The 15,254-nt window shown below is 42.7% G+C and overlaps 1 protein-coding gene across 2 annotated transcripts in view; it reads right to left on the bottom strand.

Moving 5' to 3' along the window:
• GALNT18 (polypeptide N-acetylgalactosaminyltransferase 18) overlaps nucleotides 1–14,492 on the bottom strand; it is a 230,734-nt gene extending 216,242 nt beyond the window's left edge. The window contains exons 1-2 of one of the 2 annotated variants that reach the window (XM_066551766.1): nucleotides 14,272–14,492; nucleotides 13,864–14,129 (exon numbers count right to left, since the gene is read on the bottom strand). In XM_066551766.1, the coding sequence (XP_066407863.1) occupies nucleotides 13,864–14,098 (235 nt within the window). In that variant the 5' untranslated portion in view covers nucleotides 14,099–14,129; nucleotides 14,272–14,492. The remainder of the gene's footprint in view (nucleotides 1–13,863; nucleotides 14,130–14,271) is intronic. The other variant, XM_066551765.1, reaches the window with a different exon arrangement.
• Between the last annotated feature and the right edge of the window lie 762 nt (nucleotides 14,493–15,254).

Below are 15,254 nucleotides of genomic sequence, written 5' to 3' on the forward strand. Positions count from 1 at the left end.
CAGTTGTGTCTTCTCTCATAAACATTGAATGTAAAGATGGGATTTTGGAGAAGCCCTTTTCCTCTAGCATTTGAGTAGCCTGGGCTGTGAACCAGAAACCTCTTGCCATAAAAACTCTTTTTTTGTTATTAAAAGTCTGATTTCTGTGGACCAAGTCATCAGTTTGGGACAAAGATTTTCTTTTTAATGGGACTCTCTTGAGAAGGAGTCATCACTTGCTAGGAAAAACTGTGCTGAGTATTATGGGCCTCAGAGTCATCTACCATGAAGCTTTTTGGTCATAAGTGTTCCTGAAAACCAATCCTGGCAGGAAAACCTCTGTGTCCCACCTGGGGAATCCTCCACAGTCAGTAGGACTGGTCTCTGTGGCAGACATGGCTGCAAAATCCTCTTTGGGCAATGCCATTTGGAATTTTTGATTATGTTAATGGCTCCCACAAGGGGCCAGCAATTTTAATAAAGAGGCTTTACTGAGACAGGAGTTTAATTAATGGGAATGCACATTTTGTACATCCATTTCCTCTTCCACACATAGATTTTCCCACAATGACTCTCTAGAATAGAAGCATTCAAGATTTGCATGTTTGATTTTTCTGATCTTGAGAATATGAGCTGCCTTAGATTAATGTCCCAATTGCCTTCTAAAAGTTACTTAATTATATTTTTTCCTTGTTTTGGAGCTGGAAGTTTTCCAGAAAAAATATAATATTTTCTGAATTGCATAGTACTTTTCTCTTTTCTTTAATCCTCATGACTCCTGCAATCCTACTGGCTTGGTCTGTAAAGCCACAGTCAGCATGAGTGACACTGGGATAATCTGCTTCACTATGCATTTTGATAGAAATTAATTCCACCCTGACCCTCTTGTTTTTCCAGACCAATCTGTAGCCTGTTCCTTGACCAATTTTTGAAAACTATGGCTGGAACAGTTACTGTTGAGTTTTTAGGAATACAGAAATGCCACTGAGCTGCCAGCTCAGCACAAGCCTGAAAAACAGACAGGCAGTAGGGAACACATTGGTTCAGGTTTGCCACTGCCTGGAATCTGACACAGTATTTATGCCACTCCTATAATAATTACATTATCTTTTATGCTAGTGAATACTTTGATTCTTCTTTCCCTTGCCCATCTTCATGCTTCAGACCCAGGGCTTACAGGTGATAAGGGAAAGAGCAACTCCACAGATGTGAGGTGAGGTAGAGCCTCCCTGCATGAACCCAGTGTGGCCTGTGGGTAATGCAGGGCACGATTCTGGGGCAGCAGAGGGGACAGAGAGAGTGAGTCCCTGCTTTTCCTACTGCTCTGACTGATCATTCTGCTCCTTCCCCAGCCCCACAGAGCCTCAGATCTGTGAGCTGCTGCAGCATGGCCATGACAGCAATTTATGGGAGTCCAACAGAGATAAGATTTTAGGGCAAGGACTTTGTATTGTACTTGCAGGGAGCCCTGATGAAGGGAAGAATGAGTCTGACTCCATGTTCTCAGAAGGCTAATTTATTATTTTATGATACTATATTATATTAAAGAATGCTATACTAAACTGTACTAAAGAATACTTACAGAAGGCTAAAAAGATAATAATGAAAACTTGTGACTCTTTCCAGAGCCCTGACACAGCTTGGCACTGATTGGCCAAAGAGTGAAAACAACTCACAGCAGAATGCAATGAAACAATCACCTGTGGGTAAACAATCTCCAAACACATTCCACACATGAGCACAACACAAGAGAAGCAAATGAGATAAAAATTGTTTCCCTTTTCTCTGAGGCGTCTCAGCTTCCCAGGAGAAAAATCCTGGGCAAAGGGATTTTTTTCAGAGAATGTGAATGTGACAAATTTGAGTGCAATCACACTGTCTGAGAACTCAATCCAGGGGCTCTCTGTTACATTCTTTCTGTGGGAAGAATGCAGGCTAAAAAATAATTTAATATCTATCAATATCTTAAGGTTTTAAGGTAAGGAAAAAATCTTATGACAGAACAGTCATACCCAGGACTTCCTCGTTCTCACTTTCAAATAAAAACCTTATATCTTTCTTTTAGTAACAGAAAGGGTGTAACTGCACAGTGCCTTCAGAGATAACTTTACTCCTTAAAATTGGTCTTAACTGGACAGTTAGAAATGATAATCCAGTTGCTGGAGAAACAAATGCCCAGAATTATCTTCCACTGCATCTGTGCCAGCACAAAGAGCACACTGAATAATTTCTTCTCTCTGTTGCTTCTTTCCTTAAACAGATAAACAAAATTTTTAAGGAAGTTACATGGCATTCTTACCTGGCAAAAGCCAGGTTAAATGCATAAGGGTTTTGTCTTAACCTGCCAAGAAACATTCCCTGTGGCTGACCCAACACTTCAAGCACGCTGAGAATTCTTGTTCCTGTAAGCATCCTGTTCTGAACTTTAGGGCAGCCACTCACAGCCCAACAGCTGCTCACACAAGGACCTTTGTAAAATACAGGAATCAGAAAATCACTGAGGAGTAGAACTCAGCATAATTAAAAAAAAATCACTCTCCATGACCACCCCAGTTTTGTATTTACCACCTCAGTATTTTAGCAACCCTTGGGGTATGGGGCTTACTCTGTAATTAACCCATGGAGTTAATGACTGCAGTTATTTATTTCCCTGCTGACAGGCACACGCTGGGTGCTTTGGGCTGAGTGGCTGCTTATCTATCAGTCCCTAGAAAAAGGATACAGGTGGTGAACACACAGCCAGATGGGACAGGGTTTGTAATTACACTTTTGCACCACACCTCCATGTACCTCTCTGCTTTTTTGCCAGGCAACATCTCTCTCCCCATAGCGTGAGGACAATACTGGTTTTTCACCAGGTATTGCAACCTTTTGCCTGCCTTTGTTTTCCTCTTCATCTCAGAACACAAATAGATACAGTCTTTGAAGTATATTTAGACTAAACTTTTTTTAAATGTTAATTTTCAGGAATGTTGCCAATTCACTTTTAGCAGATGGTTTGCTATTTAATGTCTCTAGGCAGGCAGAAAAGCTTTAATCAAAAGAATCAAAAGAAATGTTGAGAAATTACAAGCAATTTTACAAAATCAAAGGCATTTCCTACATATTGTCAAGCAGACAAAAATATATTGACAAGTTGTTACTGAAAGGAGCTGAGGAATGCTTCCCACATTACAACACTGAATTTCCTTTTACATGTTTTCCAATCTCCAGGTTTCCTCATAACAAGGTATTTTACCCTGTTATAAATTTAGAAATTCTCCAAGAGCAGCTTAATTAAGAAAAAATGGATCCAGGGCTGAGCAACTAAAAACCTACCCTCAAGAGCTGGCAGTGCCCTCATACAAAGCTTTACTTCTGCTTACTTCTTTGAACAAGAAATCAGTGGTGTGGTTCCCCATTTCTCTGTGGCCTAGTATTGCACCTGCAGTCAGCCAGGAAAAGAGGCAAAACGGGCAGGAATCAGCCTAGCCACCAGCTATCACTCAGTTACTGCAGAGAGCACTGAGAGCTGTCTGGAAACCTGATTCCAACACTCTTCAGGCAACAATTCGATCCTCTGCACTGCCTGCTCCTGCTGCTGCCACACTGAGAGATTTTGCAAACACACTCCCATGTGCTCTGACCAAGCTCTTGCTTTTGTAAAAAATGGCTATTTTATGATTGGCTTTTTGCAAATATTAAAATGAATAGTATATGTGTTGTGTTAGAAAGTTATGCTGTATTAATTCTCTTAAGTAGTGTGCTAAATATAGTTTTAGGTTATAACATATTGTTAAAATAGAATCTATGCTATGTAGGATACTTTTTTTAAAGAAAGGACTGGCAGTGAGATAGCAGCCACAGGACACCTGAATCTTTCAGAGAAAGAGAATTTATTGCTCCATTATCAGGAGAAACGAAATTCTTCCTGCCTCGCTCAGCCATGATGACGCCATCAGGATTATGAGAAAGAAACTGACACTGCCCAGACAGAATCCTGTGTTTGAATGGAATTTATGCATCATGTATGAAGTGTATGAATATGCAACAGGCTGTTGTTTTTAAGGGTTAATCCTCTGTTAACATGGGGCCTTTTTTGGGCTTATTTTGCCCAGAAAAAGGTACCTGGACTGTCCATAACTCTTTGTTCTTATTGTCTCATATTGTCCTAATCCTTATTGTCCAAAATTATTATTACTCTAATTATATTGCTATTTTTATGACCATTTTATTACTATTAAACATTTAAAATTTTAAAAACAAGTGATTGGTATTTTTCACACTTTGGTGCTTGCATTACCATTCACAAACTCTTTCATGTAAGCCCGTCAGACAAGAGTGGAGCCCCTTCCTACCTTCCAGACAAGACATATGGATCCTTAGCTCAACCATATTTTTAGAGAGAGATACGATATAGAAAATATTTTAGATATTTAACATTTCCATATTAATGTACATGCAAAATTTTGTCTCAGTATTTAAATGAGAGTAATAGAATGAGCACTGTGAAGGTGCTTTAAACAAATTTTATGTCTTTTTATGTAAGAAAGACATAAACTGTACTGAAAACTGATGTGTGTTGATAGAATTGTACTTATAGGAAGTGTAACAATGAACCAATAAGATTTAAATATTTCTATACCAAAAGCATTCCTGTTACAATGGGAGCAAGCGGGAATGATATGTATCCAAATACAAGTCTTGTGTTGTCATCTTGTTACAGCTTTTTCCAGTGTTGCTGCTTTCAGTGCCTAAATTCACCAGTGATCTTGGCATTGTGTACAAGTTTACTATCCCTTTGGAACTTGGGTTTGGGTTTTTCTATTGCTGATTTGTTTGCTTTATGTCTAACAGTTTTGCATTCATTTTGAACTTGTACAGCTTTACAGCCACGTGAAAACATTAGCTGAAATACCTCATTCTGTTACATCTAAGTTTAATGATGTCATAATCCTTTATGGCTGACATCATGTTGTAAAGTCACAGAGTTCTAACTCTGAAAAAGCAGGATCAAAACAACAATGCACAATTATAATATTTAAGACCAATAGCATCACAATTTTGGTTCCAGGCCCAGTATTTTGCTTATGATAGTCTGGCTGCACGCAAAAAAAAATTCTTACTTCATTAAAGGTGCTACACATGTTTTATAAGATCCATATAATCTAAAGCAAATAGATTTAAGTCTTCAATTTTTGAAGATTTGGGGTTAATTAACAAGAAAATATTTTTAGCAATCTACTAGATGTGAAATTGGTTTTGAGAGTGGCAGGAAAGCAAAAGGCTTTCAGAAGAGAATCAAAAATGGTGCATCACTTCTTTCCACTCCATGGAAACTCACTAGCACTAGTTTCACCAGTTTCAATAAAACCAGTGCAGAATCCAGAGTTTCTACTCAATAACTGCAATTTCATGTCAACTAAGAAAGGATAAAACATTCAGGTATTCTTTACAGCCTGTAGCTTTTGCTGTACTTTTTTGCCCCTTCACCCTCCTTGTCCTTCAAACTGTTAAATGCGAACACATCTAATCAGAAATTCCACAGAAATTACAGCATACTACTCCCACACCCTTCACTTGAGCAACTTAAAATATTCCTGTTAGCACAAGTAGAAGAGGGAAAGGCTGGCATAACGTGATCATTCCATATACAGCTGGTAAAATTACAAATACCTCAGAGAAAGACAAATACACAGAACAAAGTTATTTTTAAAATGGTTCTGTGCTCAGTTCTGTAAGCCCTTTTTATTCTGTGCACAGAGAAATCCCAGAAGATGTTTTCTCCAACCTTAATTTCAATGCAATGATAATCCTGTAATGGATGAGTACAGACTCACTGAGTCTGCAGTGCTTGAAAAGTTTATCTGACAAGTTTTGCTTTTACCTCCAGCTTGCCAAATCTTCTTGCAAAGCCTCTGGCAAGTCATGACTTGATGCAAAAAGAAAAGCTTCAAAGCAATTTGAATCCACTGTGAAAGCAGGGACAGGTAATTCTCTGCATTAGTTGGATGATTCATGAAAGAGATCTTTAGCTAGATTCAGATTACATATGAGCAAGTAACACAGTCTAAAAATCTTTATTATCTCCCTAAAATGAAGGCTAGAATGATCATTTATCTATGAAGTAAAAAACTCACAGAAATACTATCTTTTTCTTATACTCTCCAGAAAGCTGCTTATAGAAATCCTATTTTCTCAGAGATCACCTGTGACAGCTCTAATAAAAGGAAAATTCAAACATTCACATTTAAAATATGGGGCTTGATTTAGGAGATGGGAAATGCCAAAACCAAAACTGCAACAAGATTTCCACACCCCTATTGACATTACTAACACCAGGTCACTGAACTCCTGAATTTTTAGCATAAAAGCAGAGATTTAGGCAGTTGTGTGGTATTTAAGATGGGCTAATTAAAACCTGCATGTTGGGAGAGCTAAGCTCATACTTCAGGGTTCATGTAAGCCTCAAATCTGTGTCTCTGGCAGATGTGGCTACCGCAGCACACCTCAGCATCTTCTGGGGGGAAGAAGGGACCTTGTGTCTGATTCTTCTGAGCAGCTCCAGCAGTCAAATCTGCCACCAACAGTCCGTAAAAGTGGGGCCACAGCAGTTCTCTCTCTATCCCCCTCCTCTGCCCTGCTCCTGCAGGTCTTATCCATAGGGATGAAGGCTCCAAGTCAGGGCTTCCACTACACATTCACATGGCACTGATCACAGGACAGCTGGGATTCCTGCCAGCTGCCACAGCGTTGTTGTCATAGAAATAATATATTTTCAAAATCTCATGTCTTTAAAACACAACTGAAGTAGCGAATATAGCAAGAATCCCTCACAGACTTGAGAAGACACATTGGCATTTTAAAGACCGAGCACTTCAAGGTAGCAGCTTGGACCTTCCACCTTCATGTTCTAAAACAGAAATCAGAATATTCTCATTTGTTAATTTTCAAAGCACTGGAGAACTGTAATAACAACCATCAGGTTTGCAGCTCCTAAACATCTCTGCCTTTCCCTCAGAAAACTGAGGGTATCATGTTAAAAACAGAACCTTAAGTACAAAACAGCAGTTGAGCAGAGAAAAACTGTGTAGAAAACAGAAACAAAATGTTGTTTCACCAAGAATACATCTGCACTGCACAACCATAGAATAGATTTAGGTATATATAACAGCACCAGGAAGTCAAAGCATTAAGATTCATGTACCTGAGAATTTCAGTGTCTATGCAGAGCATCTGTCCACACTAATCCAGCAGCTTGTTAGTGAGCTGTTTATCATGTTCCTAAAAGGAAGGAGCCCAGAAGTTTCTAAAGAGGCTATAGCTAGCACTGCAAGGCCATGGGCAGCACAGAAAACTACCTCTTGAGATAGTTAAATGGAAAATAATACAGCAGATCAATAAAAAGGGATTTGCCTCAGAGGAATGGAGTTAGTTTTCACAATATGAAGTTAGTTGTCACTTTTGCACTAGTCAGAAATTAAACTTCATTAATTTTGTTAATTGTGGACCAGTAAATCCCCTCACTGCTCTGGGCTCAGGGACAATCCCAAGACACCACAGAGCCCAGTTTCCAACCTCCGGGCCAATTGTGGCTGACAACATAATCTTATGGCTGCATGCAATGAGAACAGCCATTAACCAGCTACAGAGGATTCATGTCCCATTGTGTCCCTTTCCACATTCCATAATGTATTAATAGCTGAGAATCAAGGTCCTGGGCTATTCCAAAGACAAACAAGGATCCTCCATCACCCTCAGGAGGATGGCAGCTAAGCCATCTTCAAACTGCCACCACTGTCTCAAGATCTGAGCCCAATATTTGCTCTTTTAAATCACCACACATTTTCTTCATACATCATGTCTCTAACAGTCAAATAGATAACATCAGCTTACCCCACCACTCCCCACACTTATGCACACGTTCACAGTGTAACATTGATGACAAGACCTGTCTGTTGAAGGTAGAATTAAAGTAAACTGCTTCTGCGTCTTGTCACAGGCAATGGAGCAATGTTGGGTGGAGACTGGCAAAAACTGCCTTATGTGATGCCAGAGAGAATGAGAGTCCAGCACCAAGCTGATCTCACACATTACACACAAATCCCAGCAGCTGTGTGTAGGTCTTGCTTTATGTTTTTTTTCAGATGTGTTTACCTCTATTCTGGTCCTATAGATAAAAATCACTCATTAGTACTGAAGTGGGCACAACAAGCTGGCAGGAAAACCCTCCGCTGGAACCCCTGCAGAGCTGCAGGCTGCTTGTGCCAACCTGAGCAACAGCCCAAAGTGACACCAGAGTGGCACAAATGAAGCACTGGGTGCAGAACCTGGAGCAGAACAGCTCTCTCCATCCCTGCTCAGCCCATCCATCCTCTGCTCAAACACTGCACTGAAAACCCCCCTCCTTCCACAAAGGCTGGGCCATTATGCAGAGATAACAAATGTCAACAAAAACGGTATTTTTCAGAGAAAAATGCAAACTTTTCTAGCTTAGCAATGAGGGAATTTGTGGAGGGCATAGAAGTCACAGCTCTGCTCTTGACTAATTTTTTTAACCTTCTGTTGAAGACTTCTTTCATGTGAACTACAGAAATTGTCAGGATTGAAGGAAAAGGAATCCAGATCAATTCCCTTCCCAACTACAAAGCTATCATTCACTCTCACCCCGTGGCCAAATAAAACTTTCCTTACTTCTGTCAAAAGAAACAATCTCAAATCTGCCATGCCATTCCCATTGTATAAACTGCAAGAAACAGAGCAACCTAGATGACAATCAGAAAAATGGAAAATAAATTTGAAAAAAGAAACCTCATTCTGAAGAAAATAGAATAATTCAATATCCACCAATGAAATCCAGTTACCTTAATAAGGCCAAACTAGCACTCCTCAGTTTTGCCCACTGCATCCTAACCCCAGTGACATAAATCCTCAGTGGAAGAACTGGCAAGAATACAATTAGAAGGGAGCTGAAGATATTCAAAGTGCAAAAAAGTTAATTTTAATAATAGTAATAACATACAATCAAGGTGTAGTCAACAGAATCAATATTAAGTCTTCAGTAGATTGCCCTTGAAATACCTACACCTCCAGTTTCCTTGAAAATTCACGGCAAATTAAGTCTTCCAACTGAAATAACTATATTAAGGTTTCTTTAGCGTGCTCATCCCTAAGCATGGAAGAACATGAAAGTTAAATCCCAATTAATCTGCACTGACATGCAGCCATCCAGAATGACTTGAGAAGTCACAGTCTAAAGAGGAAAAATAATGGGATTAATCCTGTCTCTCTTACATATGCAAGTAGTTGCTTCCATTGCAATTAACTGCATTGGGACAGCAGATCTCTGTGCTTGTTCAGAGACAGGGAATACAGAGCCCTCTGCAGTGGAGCAAGAGCTGAGTGCTCCCAGGGCTCCTGCTTGCTGCTCATTTGTTTCTCAGAAGAATAAATATGCTGCAACAAGTGATAAACATGCCTAATTGCTTTTGAGCTTGAGGGAAATAAGCTGAGGGGATTTAGCCATTAATTATTCCCAAAAGGGAAGTACCTCAGAAGTAAGAGACATGGTGGAGTAGCCATTTGAATCCTGGTGAGCTGGCTTTATGGAACCCAGCTAGAGTTAGTTATCCAGGCTGCAAAAGACACAAGACATCCTACTTTGTGTTTGAGATCAAGAAATAAAGGGTAGATAAGAAATATGACATTTACTTACTCAAATTTTCCCAGGCTAAAATTAAGAATGTGGATTGACCTAGTCCCCAAGCTCAAAATACGCAGTTTCTGAGAGCAAATTGTTTCACCCCAATACCTGACACAGGGACAGAATGAATCCCACACTGAGACCTCTCCCTCTCCCAGCTGACCACAGACAGTGATCAGATATCCAACTGTGGGATAGCTAATATTAGCTCAAGTAAATCCACACAGCACATCATTCTAAGCAGCAGAATGAAAGACAATGTAAACAGCTCTTCTCTCACAGATTTTCCCAAGTCCACACAGTGCCTGATATTCCACTGATAAGAACAGATGCAGCAGCTTGCAAGGATGGAGGACCAAAGTCCTACTAGGAGACAGACATCTTAGTAACCATCCATCAACCTTAAAAATTCAGCTAGTCCAGAAATGAACTGTGTGTTACAGCTTCAATTTAGATCTAGCCTCTGTCTTAACTGTTTAGTAAATCTGCTTAGGTCCAAGGGCTTGGAAGGAAGAATGGGTGAGGGCAAGGAAGCAAGTTCATGTCATAGACTTCACAGTCTATAATCTTTTAAGATAATTCCACAACAAAAACATCATCTGATTAAAACTAGGAGGGCTGAAAAGTACGAAAATTACATTGAGTAATAAGACAGGATGATGTGCAGTGGTGTTTTGAGTGATATGGGTTTAATCATAGCTTAGTTTTTCAAGGAAAATTAAACTATGAACTGGGATGGCCTAAAGTGAGGCTGCAGAAAACAACACATTTCTCCCTTCTGGCTGGTGTTTTTCACTTTGTCACTGATATAAACTAAGTATCAGATTAAGAGCAGCCTGCCCACTCCCCTGGTCTTCCAACTGCACATATGATTTAGGGCGAGTTTTTGGTGTCAGAGCCAATGCATGATGCATTATTGAGATGAAGGAGATGTTGTGATCTGTCTGAAGCACTCTCATATTGATTTTAATAACCTGAGAGTGTCTGGGGTTTCTTGAGCCACTTTGGTGTTTGTGAACTCAACAGAACACAGTTTTTCTACCCCATTTAACACTTGTTAACCTCAGCCCTCTAAGGTAGAGTTTCTGGGAATAGAGCTCAGTGCTACTACACAGTCCATGTGCCACCGACCTCTGTCAGGCACGAAAAGGGCTGCATTTCATCAAGCTACCCATCTGGTCCTTTACTCAGTTTCTTTCATACACATAAACACACACACACAAGTAACCTCAACAAAGACACCATCCTGTCTGCAACTTCCAAAGGAGGTGGGAACTAGAAGTTTCTCTCAGTGGGCTGCCTGCTAGCATGGAGCATATGCCTCCCACTGAAGAGCTGGGCTGGGGGGAAGAGAATCTCCTTGGGACTGGTTGTGGAGAATTCAGACACCACAATCCCACAACACACTGCCATAGAAAATCCTGCAGGTCACCATCACTGCAAAAAGGTAAAGTCACTTGGCCAAAACCATCTTGTGAGCTGAGTCTGGCCACAAGCTAGGAACTCAGGATTCCCAGGGTTCAGGCAGCTCAAGTTTCAGCATCCAGCTTTAGCTCCACAAGCTTCTTTCTGTGCCCTGGGATGTCCCTGTCCATACCGTTCTTTCCAAACACCAGGCAAACCAGCTTTGATTCCCTCTGAACCTCTCTTATCTGGAAATCTCTTTTCAGTCTGATACTTTTCTTGCCATGAAAATGTCTTTTTAAAATACATACTTTTAAAAGGGTTTTTTATGAAGGCATATCCTATTTCTTCTCATTTCCAGGACACTTGATAAAATATTACAAGACTGTAATTTATATGCTAAAGGAATTCCCAGATGGCATCTAATCATACAATCAGAAAGCAAATTAAAATGAAATATAAGTGTAACCCCATGTGTAAAATGCAGCAGCTAAAGCTCTGGCATTTGCAGGATATCCTATGGAATGTAATTCTATTACCTGTGCTAATTTCATGCCTGTTCAGCATTGCAGAACATCTGAGCTATTGAGACCTCTGTCTGACACAAAAAAAAAGAAGTGGTGCAAGGAAAAGTTTAATAGCAAACTACAGATAACCCTTATAACCATGTCTAGAACCATTACAGCAGCTGGTTTACTCAATTTCTGGCAACAACTCTCAAACATGTAATTTCTTAAAGCTGGCCTTCAAGTTCAAATCAAACCCAGTCAAGCTTGGGAAATTTCTTTCAATAACTTCAGTGAGTTTTGCACCATGACCCAGAATTCACAGGGTCTCACAGTTCTAAACAAAATCTGATTAAAGGAAGACCCTATTCTGCAGTATCTGCCACAGGAATTCCTGTGAGAACCCCAGTTATAATTATTTGGCAAATAAAAGTACAGAAAACCCACTCTGAGCTAAGGATCTGTGATTTTTATTTTATTCATTTATTTATCTTAAAGACTAAGTAGTTTCAATAAGGCATGAGAAGCTTGTAAAGCTTTTATTTTAATACCCTAATATTTTAGTACTTATCACCAAACTGTTCACTTAGTTAATTTTGAAAGACTCTCTTCAACTTTAAAAGAAGCATTATTTGAGGAAAAAAAACCTCTGGTTTGGCTTATGGATAGTCACCAAAAAAAAAAAAAAAAGCTTATGCTCTAATCCATGCTATACTCTCCGCTGATTTAAGTGAACATTTTCTCTACTACTCTAAGAACTGGTGACCAAAGGCACCAATATGGTTAATTTCCTTAAAAAGTTAGAGTTTCCATGAAAATAAACAAGGCTATTTGAGTTTCACACCAACAAACCTGAAGCAGTTATGCCCCAGCCTCATAAGGGAAGTCAATTAACTTTGTGTACCTCGCTCTTGGCCAGAGCCTTTTGGAAAATCCCTGCCTTCGTATGTGCTTCCACAGTGCACTCCACTGGCACACAGACAAGAATACATTTGCTTTTAAAAATCCATTTCAGGAATCAAGACAAACGTAAGGACTGTATGATAGAACTTAAAACTTGAAGAAGCTGCTATAACCCATTCTCCAGAGAAGAAAGGGGAAAAATTATAAAAGCAGCATTTACTTTGAGCAAGATGACAAGACTATCTGAGATATGAGTGCATATACAAAATGAATGATGATACGCCATATTTAGAATGATATTAACATGAGTCAAAGCAAAGTAGCTGGGCTTTAACAGCACTACAAAGTTACGTGTATTGACAAGCAGCGAAGCCCAGCACACATGGGGCTACCCACCCTGCTCGCTCCATTTGCTTCATATTCCCAAACACCAGCTGGTCAAAGCTGCTTGGAAGTGAGCGAGGTTTTTTTGCACTGGTGATAGGTATCCTTCATGGCATGGTCTACTCTTCTTCAGGTTTAGGAGAGACTAGTACTGGAGTTTGAGTATTTGGTGGAGGTTATGCAGAAGTGGATGAAGATGGTTCCTCTAGATTTTGTACAGGTTCTCACCTACCCCCAAGCCTCATCACCAACCAATTCACTTGGCAGGCTGAGAGAGTGACGGTGTGATGCCATGCAAATGATGAAAGTATAAAGGAAGACACTAAAGATCCCTCAGTAAAGCATAAATCATGTAAAATCCCAAGCTCACAGGAAATAATCATATTCTCTCCCAGTGCCTCCCCACTTCAACCTTTCTCCCAGGGCAACTATTAAAAGGCGATCAAATTAAAAGGCATTACATAAAGAGAGATCGCCCCAGTTACAATCCCAAGAGGCTCCCGGCACTACAGCAGCACTGAGGGAAAACCTTCATCATCCCAAGGAACACAGAGACTCAGCACGGATTAGCAGAGTCGGGCTTAAAGGGGGAGGAGAACAAGAATTCCACTAGCTGCAAACCATTTTGAAAAATAACAAATGGAAATTTAAAAAAAAAAAATAAAAACAAATAAACAGCAAGATGGGAAGCGGGTCTTGGCTCCGAGGCCCCCGGCGGAGCCCTGTTCGGGGAAGGCAAGGCAGGAGCTGAGGGTGGCTCCAGCCCAAGGCCGAGCCCCGCGGGCGGGGGCGGCTCCCGCAGGGCCCCCCGGCTCTGCCGCTGCCCGCCGGGCTCCGGGAGGGCTCCTGCGCCCATCTCGCACGCTCCGGGCTGGCCATGGCTCTGCCGATCGCGACAGACACGACAGACACGACAGACACAGCAGGAGGGGATGGAGCTGCACACAGCGAGCGGCGGGCGGAGAGGGAAGAGGAGGGCGAACAAGGGGGGGGGTGAGGTGGTACCTTGGATGTGCTGCTTGATGACATTTTCCAAATGGTCCAGCCTTTCTATAATCCTTAAAGTGTCCCCTTTGTCTTCCTCTAACTTTTTTTCTGAGATCGGCTCCTGCACTTTCACATAAACACTGGCAATGTAGTTGGTGACCCAGCCCACGTACAGCAGGCAGACGATGTTAGTCATTCCACTCAAAATCACGCAAGTGGACACTAAAGTTTTGGTTTTCCTGGTGCACACCATCCTGAGATCCCTCCATATAGCTCCAGAAATCCTGTGATCCAGAAAACAAAAATAAGCTGCGATGAATATAAACCCTTCTCCCCCTTTCCCCGAAACGGAGACCACTCCGAAGTCAGTAAATTTCCATGCAAAAAGTTCTCTGATCCACAGAATAAAAAATACTTGTCGCCTACCTAGAAGGAGCGGTGGGGGCGGGGCGGGCTGAGAATTAGAATCCCAGCTTTGAGCACATGAAAATCGCGGAAAGTTTGTAATGGCAGTGCCGAGAGCAGACAGCGAGGCGTGCCCGCCGCCCGGCTGCCCGCTGCCCTCAGGCACCGCCCCCGGCCCCGGGCATCACGGACGCGGCCAGCCCAGCGCCCGAGCCTGGCAAACTTTGTTCCCAGCGCCGCCGCTTCCCATCGCCACCGGCCGCGGCGGAGCCCCGGCGCCGGGAGAGCCTGCCGGGGAGCGGGGCTGGCCCGGGACTGACAGCGCCTGGCTCCAATGGCAGCGGTGCTGCGCGGGGCCGCGGGGCGGGGTTGCAGCGGGCCCCACCTGCTCCTCGCTCCGCACCGAGCGGCGCCGGGGCCGGCCCGCCGCCTCCCTCCTGCCCTGCCTGCCTGCTTGCCTGCCTGCCTCCCTCCCTGCCTCCTTCCCCCTTCCCTGCCTGCCTGCCTCCCTGCCTGCCTCCTTCCCGGCCTGCCTGCCTCCTTCCCGGCCTGCCTGCCTCCTTCCTTCCCTGCCTCCCTCCCTGCCTGCCTCCCTCCCTGCCTGCCTGCCTCCCTGCCTGCCTCCCTGCCGTGCCGGGGGTTGGCTGCGGAGGATCCCCGTCCTGGAGCAGCAGAGGCGGCAGCCGCCGGTGCCGTTCGCTGCGAGAGCAGCGGTGCCGCCGCTCGCACCCAGAGGCGTCCATTTGCCTGAGGAGTGAAACCGGAGCCGTGCCTTGGGCTCGGCTCCCAGCGACCCCCCAGCACTGCCATGTGTTTGGCTTTGAGCCTCTCGGCGTGCCCGCTCCCCGCCCAGGTTGGGCTGGGAATGCCGAATGGTTGCTCGCATCCGCACCGGCGAGCCCCGTATCCGTCCGTCAATCGCCTCCCCCACCTCCGTAGGGACACGCTCTATCCGAGAACATCCAGAATTAGCTTCAGTATCAGGGGCAGGATCAGTAACTCAC

This window comes from Molothrus aeneus, chromosome 6 (assembly GCF_037042795.1).
Source record: "Molothrus aeneus isolate 106 chromosome 6, BPBGC_Maene_1.0, whole genome shotgun sequence".
NCBI lineage: Eukaryota > Metazoa > Chordata > Aves > Passeriformes > Icteridae > Molothrus > Molothrus aeneus.